We start from the raw sequence: 14,077 nt of genomic DNA on the forward strand, positions 1-14,077 counted from the left end.
ACAGCCAAAAAATAAATAAAATTAGGTTTATGTGGGTGTGATTTGTTTGTGCTAGGATTCATGTCATGGTTCTCTATGCAATGTATAATGCTGTTTTGTTTTAATCCCTTAGGAAGTCTTGGCTGATATATTATGAGGACTGTGACATTTCTGAAATGTTGTCTTTATTTTTTATTTTTTATTGAAAAAAATAGGTTTGTTAAACATAATGTATAACTGTATGTATAAATGATTTATGTAGTCTCTCACAGATATAATAATAGAGCCTGATACCTTGACACTGCACACACAGTAAAAACACACTCTTCACGACACACATATACTCTTCACAACATGGTTTTATTAATACAAAGATATTTATTATCATATTAGATCAACATTATACTATAATTAATAGAAGCATCACATAGTTTGGTGTATAAATAGCTGAGATTACAGGCTTAGCTTCCTCACAACTCAGTAGTCTGAAATATCTGAGATTCATAAGAAATTATCGTTTCTATAGCAATGAGTTCAATAGGGTTGGTGAAGGGGAGAGTGGTGTTGATTCAGAATAGACTGGTTGAAGCCCTAACCAGTGCCAAGGATCTCATTAGCACTGGCATCAAGCTAATTGACAATTCACTCCAATATGATATCACTAAATCTGTGTCTTTCAAGTTGATTAGTCGTACCAACTCACAGAATCGTTAGTCTTCTCTCTTTCTCTTTCTTATCACTATAAAACTTTTCTCATTATTTTTGGATTTTGTTCATCTTGCAGCAAAAAATGTGGCTGGGAAAGTTGGAAAGGAAAGCTATTTGGAGAATAAGGCTTCTGTGTTACGAAGCTTGGGGGGCAGAGAGGAGGAATTCGACATTTATTTTGAATGGGATGATAATGAAATGGGAATTCCAGGAGCATTCTACGTAACAAACCGAATGAATGATGAGTTCTTACTTGTCAGTGTCACTCTTGAATATCCAACAACTCAACACGACCAAAACAATATTCACTTTGTGTGTAACTCGTGGGTTTACAACCATAAGTGTTACAAAACGGATCGCATTTTCTTTGCCAACATTGTAAGTCAAACCACGAGCATTGTTATTTTAATTCTTAATGTAAATGAGAAAACTATATCTTTGTGAAAAACTATGTATTGCAGCCATATCTTCCTGGTGAAGGGACACCAGTGGCATTACGAAGGTACAGAGAAGAGGAGTTGAAGAGTTTAAGGGGAAATGGAAATGGAAAGCTTGAGAAATGGGATAGGATTTATGAATATGAAGTGTATAATGATCTGGGCTTTCTAGACAGCGATGGACCACAGGAACACCCAGTTCTTGGAGGCCATAAGTATCCCTATCCTCGTAGGACTAGAACTGGGGGAAAACTCATCCGCAATTACAAGAATGGTGAGTAAAATTTTATCATGTTTTACTTACATTGTCTAAAAGTTAAGTTTGAATTCTTGATGATAAAAACTGTGTCTGTGCTTAATTTATGTCTTGACAGGTGAGGAATACGAGGAACCAGCCAAGGTTAGTTATATTCCAAGAGATGAACATTTCAGTCACGAGAAGGCTAAAGAATTCCTTGAATTCGGGAAAAAAACTTTTGAAAGAGTCCAACCCTTGCTCCTGTCTTTATATCTAAAGACCACAACAAACGAATTTAATGGCTTCGAAGAAGTGCAGAGACTGTATGAAGGTGGCCTTAATCTGCCTATATCTATCACTCGCAATCCAAATGTCCTTGAGTTCCCACAACCTTATCTAATCCAAGGTAACTTAGTCTCTTCCCACTCCAACGTAACTACTTCCACACATTACACCATTTGTTAGTTTTATTTTCTTTCTTATAATTTTATATAGAAAGCAAGTTTGCATGGATGACGGATGAAGAATTTGCAAGAGAGATGATTGCGGGTGTAAACCCTGTTGTAATTCGCCGTTTTAAAGTAAGTGCAAATATCTCATGTTGAATTATTCTATTGTCTTGCCCTTTCTTTCTGATTATTGGACATATTTATTAATGGCAGCTGGAAGATATCATCATATCGCCATATAAGCTACTTTGCAACTGTATTCAACCCAGTACACTAACAAAAGAACAGTTGGAGATCAACATGAATAAGGTCAAAGTAGATGAGGTGATAATATAAACGTACTAAATGAAAAAATTTGATATCTTTAAATACTTTGATTTGGAAATATTCTTTTATATTATGGATGTGATTAAGAGGTATATGAAATTAACAAAGTGATCACTGAAATTAAATTTGTGGAACAGGCAATGGCCTATGAGAGATTGTTCATATTAGATTACAGTGACGCATTCATGTCGTATTTGACCAAGATAAACGAGCTTCCTTCTGCAAAGGCTTATGCCACCAGGACATTCTTGTTCTTGAAAGATGATGGAACATTGAAACCACTTGCTATTGAATTAAGCAAGCCACATCAATGTGGAGATCGTTATTTGGGGAGCTTTACGGTGTTGCCTGCAGACAGAGGTGTTGAAAGTACAATTTGGCAATTGGCCAAAGCTCATGTTGTTGTAAATGACACCAACTATCATGAACTCGTAAGCCACTGGTAAGAACTCCATCTGCTAGCAACATACATATGCAAACATGTTTACTCTATAAATTTAATGTTGTAACATTCCTGGTGTCTGTCACAGGTTAAATACTCATGCAGTGATTGAGCCATTTGTCATAGCAACACACAGAAACCTCAGTGTACTTCACCCCATTTATAAACTTCTTTTTCCTCACTTTCGTGACACCATAAATATCAATACACTTGCTAGGAAATCCCTAATTAATGCAGGTGGCATTATAGAGCAAACTTTTTTGCCTGGACCGTATTCTATGGAGATGTCTTCAGCTGTATACAAGAATTGGGTTTTCACCGACCAAGCATTACCAAACGATCTCATCAAAAGGTAAATTAAACGTATTAAATTAGAAACATGTGTCCAATTATGGTAAAAATGTCATGATGATGGCAAAAATTGAGGTAGCCTTGTTATCAAAATAACTTTTTTTTTTTACTTTTGACTAATTTAGAGGAATGGCGGTTAAGGATAACTCTGCCCCTCATGGGCTTAGACTTTTGATAAAGGACTATCCTTATGCCGTTGATGGACTAGAAATATGGAATGCTATTGAGTTGTGGGTACAAAAGTACGTCTCTCTGTATTATTCAGATGATGGTGCAGTTCAACAAGATACTGAATTGCAAACATGGTGGAAGGAAGTTAAGGAGAAAGGTCACCCTGACTTAGAAGCTGCACAATGGCCAAAAATGCAGACTTCTGAAGAGCTGGTTGAAACTCTGACTACCATTATATGGATTGGTTCAGCTCTTCATGCTGCTGTTAATTTTGGACAGTATCCTTATGGAGGTTATATGCTGAACCGTCCTACACAAAGCCGAAGATGGATCCCGGAACGAGGAACTCGAGAGTATGATGAGATTGGCAAGAATCCTCAAGAAGCTTTTCTGGAAACAATTACTCCAAAGTACCAGACAGTTATTGATCTTTCGGTGTTGGAGTTATTATCAACGCATTATTCAGACGAGGTATATCTTGGACAAAGGGACACTTTGGACTGGACTGCTGATGAAGATGCAAAAGACTTGTTCAAAACATTTACAGAACAGCTAAAAGAGATTGAGAGTGAGATCTCTGAAAGAAACCATAACAAAGAACTTAAAAACCGAACTGGACCAATAAAATTGCCCTACACTTTGCTTCTTCCTACCAGTAAACCAGGGATGACTTTCAGAGGAATCCCTAACAGTGTTTCTATCTAAACGCATCGTGGTTTTCCTTTTTCGTTATGTTTTTTGTTTTCAATAACGTACGCATATAACATGTCTCGCATGTTATCTGCATGCCTCGATGTGTGTTATTGTTTAAGTCACATTTGTTTTCGTCTATCTTTTGTACCCTCATAAATAAGCTTATTAGCAGATTTTGTTTTATGAATGGGACCTTGTTATTTGACCTTTCAGTTGTATTATTCAAGAGTTATTATCATGTATAATATTACATTCTATCTAACTCATTCTTATTCCTTCTATTTTCTTTTTATTTTTTTTATAAAAAAAACATATAATTTTGTACTCAATTTTAAAGATAGTTTAAAAACTCTTACTGTCCTTAATCTTTACCATGACATTACTTTTACCAGATTAACCGCAAATTTTAATAAATAATATATATAATTTTAAATTAAAAAAATAATTAGAATATTATTGTTTTGAGTTTTCAAATTAATATTTTTATCTCTTTTATGATATGACTCATCCTTAAAAGAACCAAAAATTTTCTCACGTCATTGATAGGTTAATTCTTTTTTCGTGTTCTATTTTTAACACAGTAAAACTCAATAATTGAGTAATATTTGCCTTCTTTATAGTAATCCGTATTTAAATAATATAAGAGGAAGAGGAGAGAGAGAGGGAGTTATTTTGGAAAATTTATTTTAGAAACTTTATTTTAAAAAATTTATTTTGATATAATAATTAAGTATTTTGATATTTTCAATTAGTTTCTATTTCACAATATTTTTTTTTAGTGTTGCAAACATGTTCATGTATGATCCACAGTCTCATGTTCATCTAAGTGATTTTTTTTTAATGTCATCAATAATATGTAAAGGCAAAAGTAAAGTTAATTTAGTGATTCTTTAACTTCAATAATTGAATTTATTTAGTTTTATTCTTCTGTAGTTTTTTGTAAATAAGTCCAAATATAACTTTGTAAAGTGAGAGAAAAATATGGATGTGAAGAAAATATGGTGCAGGGAGAAATTTGTTCGGGGTGCAGAAAGAAACATCCATATATTATTATGTTATTAATTTATTTTTTAGAATACTTTTTTTGATAGACTCAATGTAATGGGCTCGCCCCCATATGTTATAAAGTCCATTCTTCCATATTCTCCTAATTAAATTCTTAATATTGAGTTTGGAGAGAATGATTAATACTAATTGATGGAAATATTAAGAGAAAATTCCCCCACCACCTCCTCCATATAAATCTATATCTTTTAGTATTAATTGTTAAAAGTTGGTTTTAAATTTTTTAAAAATTTAAATAATTCTAAATGAAATATAATTTTTTAAATAATTTCAGTTGCATCTTCTCACTCCTATTTATCCACCGCTACATTTCATTGGTCAACAATGAAAACATTTGAAAGAGTAATTTCAAATTTCATCATTTGAGATGAGAAGATTGGAGGGAAAATTTGTTGTATACAACATTTTTCATTATGAAAATAATTTTTTTCTTTTGTGTTTTGTATTTTATTTTTGCATCTCACTTGTTTTTTTCTCCTAAACTTTGTGGTTTTAAAAAAAATGAGAAAAAAAATAAACAAAAACACAATCATCATGAATAAAAACATCATAAAACATTCACCACTTGAAAATGAAGAAAAAAATATCATACTTTCCACTATACTTTTAACAATATTGGTGAAAATAAAAAATATGAAGGTGGAAGGAGAAGGTGTAGAGCTGTTAAAAAAATCCAAAAATGAATCATTCAATTATTCAATGCATCTTTTTCACATGAGGAATAAACAAGCATATATAGTCCAATGATATAAAAGAAGCCACGAAAAAGACTATTGGACCATTCTATGCCTAATATAAATAGATATGAAATGTAAAAAAAAATATTTGTTTGTGTTCTTAAAACTTCACCAAGTGGCAATTTTTTATTATCACAAATCTTAATTCATTTTATATTTAATGATTAAAAAATATGATATTTTTATTATAATAAAATATTTTTAACTCGAGAAAATTATATTCTCACTATTATATTAAAAAAAAGATTAGATATTTTTACGTGAATAAGATTATTTTAACATAATGTAATATTTTATTAAACTCTAATATTATATTTTTACTTATTTATGATGTTTCTATTATTACATAGGTAAATGAAGGAATAAATAAAGATTTTTTTTTATTAAAAATAATGATGCAGAATTGAAAGTTTGGTCATGTACATCAAAACGACTTTTATTAATAAAAATCCCTTTTGATATTTTAAATAAGGTCCTAAATTATGGTTATGGTTTTTCTTGTAATATTGATTATATAGTACAAATTTAAAATTGTTTGTATATGAATTAAAAACATGGGAACCACGTGCTTTTCTTGGCACTATACACAATAATTTCCTTTCTCCGCGTCCTATTGTTCCATATTTCATTTAGTAATCGACAAGTTTTTGGAATATTCAATTTACGTAAACTTTATTATGTAGATAGTAAAATCAATATCAGTTGAAAATCTTGCATTAATTAGTATAGTTTTACTTGCACTTTCAAATTTTAATCAAAGTTTTTGTTACCGTAATTATAAATAAATTTATTATTTTAATTATTATTTATCTAATTGAATTTATAAGAACTTAAATTGTTATTTCGGTAAATTTTGTGTTTTTTAACGGTAATAGAAGATTTAATATTTGATTTGACTAGACAGTTGACAAAACGGTATGATTAGACAAAAATGTCTAGTTAGTCGGTTTGATTCAATGATATGACTAGACAATTTGATTTAATGATATGACTAGACAATTTAACTAGACGATCAAGTGATTATATAAAATAGACGGTCTAATGATACATGTGTCTCAACTAATAAAGAAACACCTTAGAAACAAAAAGTGTAACGAAGACAAAAAGTGTAGTAAAAGTCTTATGTGAATAACATAGACTAGACAATCTCATATGAGCTCCTGATAGACGGTTTCCAGGAAAGTTTATATCGTTGTGAGTGGATTCGATCAAGCAAAAGTTCAATTTGTTTCTCTAAATCAAAACCGAAAACAAAATCTGAGTAGAAGAAAAAGAAAATAAAATTTACAAAATCAAAAAAATAGAATTGGAAATGAATCATATGCAAAAATACGAAGAAAAAGAGTTCGCGATAAAATTGAAAAATAGATTGAGAATTCTAGAAAGTTGAAAACTAAAAAACTACATAATATATTTTCGAGATCCTTGGAGCAAAAAAACTTATAAAAGGATACAAACTTCAAAAGAACTAAGGAAGTCTACACAACAAAATATGTTGGAAAAACATAGCATCTTAGTTTTCCTAATTTTCTTCATTGTAATTCTTTCACAATAAATTTTGAGGTTCTGTGTAATTAAAGTTTTGTTCTTCAATATCAAACGGTCTGATATTTTTGAGTTTTTATTTCCGTTTTAGAATTGTTGTTGAACATGTTGATGATTCAATCTATCTTTAGTTTGCATTATTTCAAACCATCTCTTTGAACTCATTATTCAATAGGTTAAAGATTAAAAACCTCATCAGTATATGCATCGAGTGAAATGGGTCTTTAGGCCAAAGATCCTATCTTTGAGTTTTGAATGAAATGGGTGGTTGTATCCATAATAATTTTACTTACATCTCAGAAGATTCTTTACAATAAAAAAGATCCTGTGATTTGTTTAGAAAGTGAGTATTTTGTATTTGAATTCGAAAATTGCTTTTAGAAATATCTCACAGTGAATATTTGACGACCACAAGTATAAAAAACCAGAAAAATAATAGAAGAAATATGAATGGATAATGTGAGTTCTAAGAAAACGACGAGGTAAAATAATGCAAAAAAGTAACTTGTTGATGGAGTGTTGTGGATAATAGTACATATCACGTGTTACATATGCAGTTTAGGTAAGCATAGGTTCTCCTTCTCTATAAGTACCTTTCTTTGCTTTCTATCACCACACAAGCTTCAATAATCTTCTTCTTCTTCTTCTCCTTCATCTCTGAAAAACAATAAGAAGAAAAATGCTGGGTGGGATCTTGAACAAGAAACATAAGATAAAGGGGACTGTGGTGTTGATGCCCAAGAATGTCTTGGACTTCAACGCCATCACCTCCATTCGTGACGGCGGCATTGGCGGAGCAGTGGGTGGTATCGTCGGCGGCGTCGCCAATGTAATTGGCGGAGTAGTGGATGCTGCCACCGCCTTCTTAGGACGAAACGTTTCCCTGCAATTGATCAGTGCTACTCAGACTCATGGTTCGTTCGTTAAACACTCATTTTTAATCTCTTTTCTAACTACACTAACTTTTTTCTTTTTATCGTCCAAAAATTAATAAACTAAAATGTACTTACAAAAAATCAGAATCATTTACCAAGAGTATATAATTGCTATAAGAAAAAGTCTACAAAACCAAACCAAAAGATAAAAATTTAAATCCTAAATTTTAAATTCTAAATTTTTTTAATTTTTATAATAATGTTTATTATAGGTATAATTATTTTACTCTTTTTTTTATGTTCATGTAATATGTATACGATCAATGTGTTTTTTTGAGATAAAAAAAATATGTAGACAAGCATTCACCTTTAATAATATCATAGTTTCTGGAATGTGTGCTAAATATTTATTGAATAAATTTTCGTAAACTTAGATTATAATTTTGGTGTTCATTGTAAAAAAATGTTGTAAAGATAAAAAAATGGAAGTCAACTTTACAACGAAGATAAAACTAAATAATTAACTTCACAATTTATACAATTATAATATATTATATTATCCAGAAAAGTGTAGTGTACCGTTGAAAAGAGTATGAAATATGGAAAAAAAATAAATAATAGATGTGATAAAGAATGTAATAAAAAAAAAGAAAAAAATAAGGTAAAAAGAGATATTGATTTTTATTATTTGAAGTGACAACCTGGTTGTTCAAGTTGCATACGTAATCTGAAAATTTTTATTTTAAAAAATAGAAACAAATGAAAAAAAAATATAATAATATGATTATCATAGTAAAATTTTAAAAATAATAAAATAAAAGCATTATCAATTTTAATCTTATTCAATATACATTAAACATTACATATAAAATTATTATTATTATTTTATTTATATAATAATAACAAAAATATTTGTTGAGTCAAATTTTAAATCTAGTAAATTTGGATATTTTAAGTGAAGCTTTCAGTATTAAAAATATTAAATAAAAATAATTTTAAATACAAAAAATAATTAATTACTCTTTTAATTAAATTACGTACTATTTTATAAACTAAAAAATTATTTATATTATTAATAAATAATTTTTAAATTAATTTTTAATTAAGTACATAAATTTTAACTACTAATTATTAATATTTTAAAAATCTAAAACTTTTGTAGTTAATTAAATATTAATTTAAAAATTAATTATTAATAATATAAATTAATTTAAATATTAATAATTTTTAAAATAATATCTAATTTAATTAATATATAATAATTAATTTTTATTTAATAAGTTTTTTTATAATGTGTATTCTATTTAGTATGTAAAAGTTTTATATTTTTCAGTCTCATTTTTTCAATAATTAAGATAAGATGACAACTGCTACTTTTATGTTATTATTTTTACATGTAAAAATCAGTTGAAACAGTATCCCCATTATTGCTGGAACACGTGCCCATGTTTTTGGAACTATTTAACTTTGCATGTTTTTTTTAGGTGAAAAAGGAAAAGTTGGAAAAGAAGAATATCTGAATAGTCATCTTCCAACCTTACCAACACTGGGAGCAAGACAAGATGCATTCAGTATTTACTTTGAATGGGATGTTAATTTTGGAATTCCAGGAGCATTTTACATCAGAAACTTTAAGACTGATGAGTTTTTTCTAGTCAGTCTAACCCTTGAAGACATTCCAAACCATGGAACCATTCACTTTGTCTGCAACTCATGGGTTTATAACTTCAGAAACTACAAGAAGGATCGTATTTTCTTTGTCAACGATGTAAGTTATGTTCATCCAATGTGTACGAAATTTTATCTTTGTAATGCTTTTGATGACAAAATTGGTGAAATGTATGGCAGACATATCTTCCAAGTGCAACACCAGCTGCACTAGTTAAGTACAGAGAAGAAGAATTGGAGACTTTAAGAGGAGATGGAACAGGGAAACGCAGGGAATTTGAAAGAGTCTATGACTATGATGTGTATAATGATTTGGGCAACCCAGATGGTGGTGATTCTCGTCCTATCCTTGGTGGCTCTAGCAACTATCCATACCCTCGCAGGGTTAGAACTGGTAGAGACAGAACCAAGAAAGGTTAGACTTTTCTTTTGAATCAAACTAAAATTGGAGAAAAAGTCTGAGAAAAAGGATGTTGGAGATTCTAGATCGAATATTTATATAAACGATCTTACATCTTACATCATAAGTCTCTATTTTATAAGTTTATAAGATTGAATTAGGATTAAAGTTCATTTTAATATGGTATCAGAGTTATTTAATGATTATTCTACGAGTGTTTTGATGCGCTTATCCGACCATCCGATATCGTATCAGAGCATCCGATATCGAACTATTATCATACTATTCATAAATATATTGTCTCACGCAATAATTGACACTTCTTAATATGGTATCAGAGCATATGGTTTTATCTGTAAAATTTGTTTGTATGTTTGGTCTTGGTATTAATTTTTTGCTTTTCTTGATATTTATTTTACTCTGTGTTGATTTGTAACAGATCCCAAAAGTGAGACACCAGGCGAAGTTTATGTTCCAAGAGATGAAAATTTTGGTCATTTGAAGTCATCGGATTTTCTTATGTATGCACTCAAATCCTTATCTCAGAGTGTGATACCTTTGTTAAAGTCTGCAATTTTTGACTTTAAGGTCACATCAAGTGAGTTTAAGAGCTTCGACGATGTGCGTAGTCTCTATGAGGGTGGAATTAAGTTGCCAACAGATATATTGAGCCAAATTAGTCCCTTACCAGCCCTTAAGGAAATCTTCCGCACTGATGGTGAAAATACCCTTCAATTTCCACCACCTCATGTAATCAGAGGTACCTTTGATTATACATCTTGATCTAAACAACTTAAACATATTAGCATTTGTTGAATTAACAATTTGACAAATATATTTGTGATGCTTTGAACAGTTAGCAAGTCTGCATGGATGACTGATGATGAATTTGCAAGAGAGATGATTGCTGGTGTAAATCCTAATGTAATTCGTCGTCTGCAAGTAAGTTCCAAATGTTTTGTTATGAAGTTCTCTATCTGAGTATCTGTCTTCCTTCCTCATATCATTCTTTGATAATGGCAGGAATTTCCACCAAAAAGCACACTTGATCCCACAGTCTATGGTGATCACACTAGTACCATCACAAAAGAACAGTTGGAGATTAACATGGATGGTGTCACATTAGAAGAGGTAATGATATGCATTTTTCACTATTAAAAAGACATCATGAATTTTTCTATATTCTCTTATTTTAATAATCCTTCTGATACATGTTAAAAACAAACACACTTGGTAAACATGTAAAAAAGTCTACTTGGATTTGTAATTTGAAGTTAAGAAATAGAGTCATTTAAACTAAAATTTGTGGAACAGGCACTTGGTACAAACAGATTGTTCATACTAGATTACCATGATGCATTCATCCCTTACTTGAGGATGATAAACGACCTACCAACAGCAAAAGCTTATGCTACAAGGACAATCGTATTCCTGAAACATGATGGATCTTTGAAGCCACTTGTTATCGAATTAAGCAAGCCACATCCTGGTGGAGACAATTTAGGTGCTGTGAGTAAAGTCCTGCTGCCTGCAACAGAAGGTGTTGAAAGTACAATTTGGTTGTTGGCCAAAGCTCATGTAATTGTGAATGACTCTGGCTATCATCAGCTCATAAGTCATTGGTGAGACTTTTCTTTGCAATATTTAGTCCATGTGCATTGTATAGTGTATGTGTGTATGAATTTATTACTGATATGTTTTTTTTTCTTTTTGGGTTAACAGGCTATATACTCATGCTGTGATAGAGCCATTTTCCATAGCAACAAACAGACATCTCAGTGTGCTTCATCCCATTTATAAACTTCTCTATCCTCACTACCGTGACACCATAAATATCAATGGCCTTGCTAGGAAATCCCTTATCAATGCAGGTGGAATTATTGAGCAAGCATTTTTACCTGGAAAGTACTCTATGGAGATTTCCTCAGTTGTTTACAAGAATTGGGTTTTCACAGACCAAGCATTACCAGCTGATCTCCTCAAGAGGTAATATTCATAAAATGTACTTCACTGAAAAAAAGATATATGAAATTTTATTTATTAAGAAGTCATTCAAGATAGGGCTTATTTTTTATGTATTGTTAATGTAAAATAGAAATTGTACATGGGTGATTGGATAACTTTGTGATTGCATGAACTGTTCATTCTTAGCAGACATTGAGCTTTTAAATGTGTTTGTTAACAGAAACAATAATTCTTACAGTTCCTGGACTACAAAAACAAAAAAAAAAATACCCTTAATGATTGTAGAAATGGAGAGAGGTTAGTTTAATTTTTCAATAACATTTTTTGTTGATTGACTCAGGGGATTGGCAGTTGAGGATCCCTCTGCTCCTCATGGCCTTCGTCTTGTGATAGAGGACTACCCTTATGCTGCTGATGGACTAGAAATATGGGATGCTATTAAGACATGGGTCAAAGATTATGTCTCCTTATATTACCCTACAGATACATCACTAAAACAAGATACTGAACTACAAGCTTGGTGGAAGGAAGTTGTAGAAAAGGGTCATGGTGACTTAAAAGATAAGCCTTGGTGGCCTAAAATGCAAACTATTGAAGATCTCATTACATCTTGCTCTATTATCATATGGATAGCTTCTGCTCTTCATGCTGCTGTTAATTTTGGACAATATCCTTATGGAGGTTATATTGTGAACCGTCCAACTCTCAGCAGAAGGTTTATCCCAGAACCAGGAACTAAAGAATATGATGAGATGGTGAAGGATCCCCAAAAGGCTTATTTGCAAACAATCACACCTAAGTATGAGACCATTATTGACATTGCAGTGATAGAGATATTGTCAAGGCATGCTTCTGATGAGATCTACCTTGGGGAGAGGGATGATCCAAATTGGACAACCGATTCAAAGGCAATACAAGCTTTAAAAAAGTTTGGAAGCAAACTGACAGAAATTGAAGGAAGAATCACTGCAAGGAACAGTGATCCAAGTTTGAAAAGCCGACATTCGCCAGTTGACTTGCCATACACCTTACTCCTTCGTTCCAGTGAGGAAGGGTTGACTTTCAGAGGAATTCCCAACAGTATCTCTATCTAAAACGGATGTGTGATTTCCTTGTCCATTATCCTTTTGAATAAGAGACAATACAAGTCTCTGTGAAATTATTGTCTTTATGTATGTAGTGTGCTGCTCTTGTTCACTTAGAGTATGTTGTAACTTGTCAATTTTACTTATATGTGTTCTGCCATTCCTTTTATATATAGGAAGTGGCATGTGTGTAAAAGAGTGTGACTTTCATACTCTTCTCAGTTAATGAAGGTTTCTTATTCTGGTTCTTGTAGGTGTTTTCCTTCTGGTTCTTTCCTATTCTTCTTTGGTTCTTTCCATTTGTTACTTCTTCCCGGAATCCTCTGCAACCAATCTTACAACATGGATCTTGTTATTACTCCATCAAGCCCTTACTATATGCATTCTGTAGAAAATTCAGAAATGATTCTTGTTTCACCTCATCAACTCAGTGAAATCAACTACCACTCGATAGTAGAAACATGTATCCCACGAGATTGATCAAATAACTAATCACATGAATAAGATTGATAGCGATAGTATTATATCATCTGAGGCAAATGAAAAGATTGAAAAGTGTGTATTATTTTTAAAGAGGAAGAAAGAGAGCATGAGTTTGAAGAAGAGGAGGAAGAAGAAAAAGTGAAAAAGATTGAAAATAATATAGACTTAGATTTTAACACAATATTTAGAAACCAATACAAGATGTACTTGTTATTCTACTATGTGTGATATGAGAGACTCTCTTCCACAAAAGGTAATTACAGTGATAATGGATTAATTGTGTTAAGATGCTAGACTGTCCAGTATCCACTTGACGGTCTATCACCCATTAGATAGTCTTGTGATATGAGAGTCTATGAATTTTGATGATAACAAACATTATAAGATGTATAAGTATTCTAACAAAGCTCATTAGTGTGCAGAACGGGACAAACACATGTCAAATGGTTTATAAAGGCA

At 31.3% G+C, this 14,077-nt stretch overlaps 2 protein-coding genes across 2 annotated transcripts; both read left to right on the plus strand.

Annotated features, from left to right (window-relative positions):
* The first annotated feature begins 440 nt into the window (after positions 1–440).
* Positions 441–3,966, plus strand: LOC150024836 (seed linoleate 9S-lipoxygenase-like). Its single transcript, XM_090296243.1, has 9 exons — positions 441–688; positions 764–1,065; positions 1,149–1,398; positions 1,499–1,768; positions 1,858–1,943; positions 2,025–2,135; positions 2,276–2,580; positions 2,669–2,932; positions 3,057–3,966. The coding sequence occupies exons 1-9, from the start codon at positions 508–510 to the stop codon at positions 3,805–3,807; spliced, it is 2,520 nt and encodes an 839-aa protein (XP_090152369.1). The 5' UTR covers positions 441–507; the 3' UTR covers positions 3,808–3,966.
* A 3,731-nt stretch (positions 3,967–7,697) lies between these two features.
* Positions 7,698–13,384, plus strand: LOC137818079 (seed linoleate 9S-lipoxygenase-like). The gene is made up of 9 exons (XM_090296241.1): positions 7,698–8,056; positions 9,502–9,785; positions 9,866–10,100; positions 10,525–10,845; positions 10,942–11,027; positions 11,109–11,216; positions 11,400–11,707; positions 11,808–12,071; positions 12,391–13,384. Exons 1-9 carry the CDS (start codon positions 7,822–7,824, stop codon positions 13,142–13,144), a joined length of 2,595 nt encoding a protein of 864 aa, XP_090152367.1. The 5' UTR covers positions 7,698–7,821; the 3' UTR covers positions 13,145–13,384.
* The last annotated feature ends 693 nt before the right edge of the window (positions 13,385–14,077 follow it).

This window comes from Phaseolus vulgaris, chromosome 10 (assembly GCF_051622355.1).
Source record: "Phaseolus vulgaris cultivar YP4 chromosome 10, ASM5162235v1, whole genome shotgun sequence".
NCBI classification, from domain to species: domain Eukaryota; kingdom Viridiplantae; phylum Streptophyta; class Magnoliopsida; order Fabales; family Fabaceae; genus Phaseolus; species Phaseolus vulgaris.

Coding starts and splice junctions, on each gene's coding strand:
- LOC137818079 (XM_090296241.1), top strand. CDS start 7,822: ATGCTGGGTGGGATCTTGAACAAGAAACATAAGATAAAGGGGACTGTG. Junction 8,057..9,501: donor CAGTGCTACTCAGACTCATG/GTTCGTTCGTTA, acceptor TGTTTTTTTTAG/GTGAAAAAGGAAAAGTTGGA. Junction 11,217..11,399: donor ATGGTGTCACATTAGAAGAG/GTAATGATATGC, acceptor TTTGTGGAACAG/GCACTTGGTACAAACAGATT.
- LOC150024836 (XM_090296243.1), top strand. CDS start 508: ATGAGTTCAATAGGGTTGGTGAAGGGGAGAGTGGTGTTGATTCAGAAT. Junction 1,769..1,857: donor ACAACCTTATCTAATCCAAG/GTAACTTAGTCT, acceptor AATTTTATATAG/AAAGCAAGTTTGCATGGATG. Junction 2,581..2,668: donor CATGAACTCGTAAGCCACTG/GTAAGAACTCCA, acceptor TGTCTGTCACAG/GTTAAATACTCATGCAGTGA.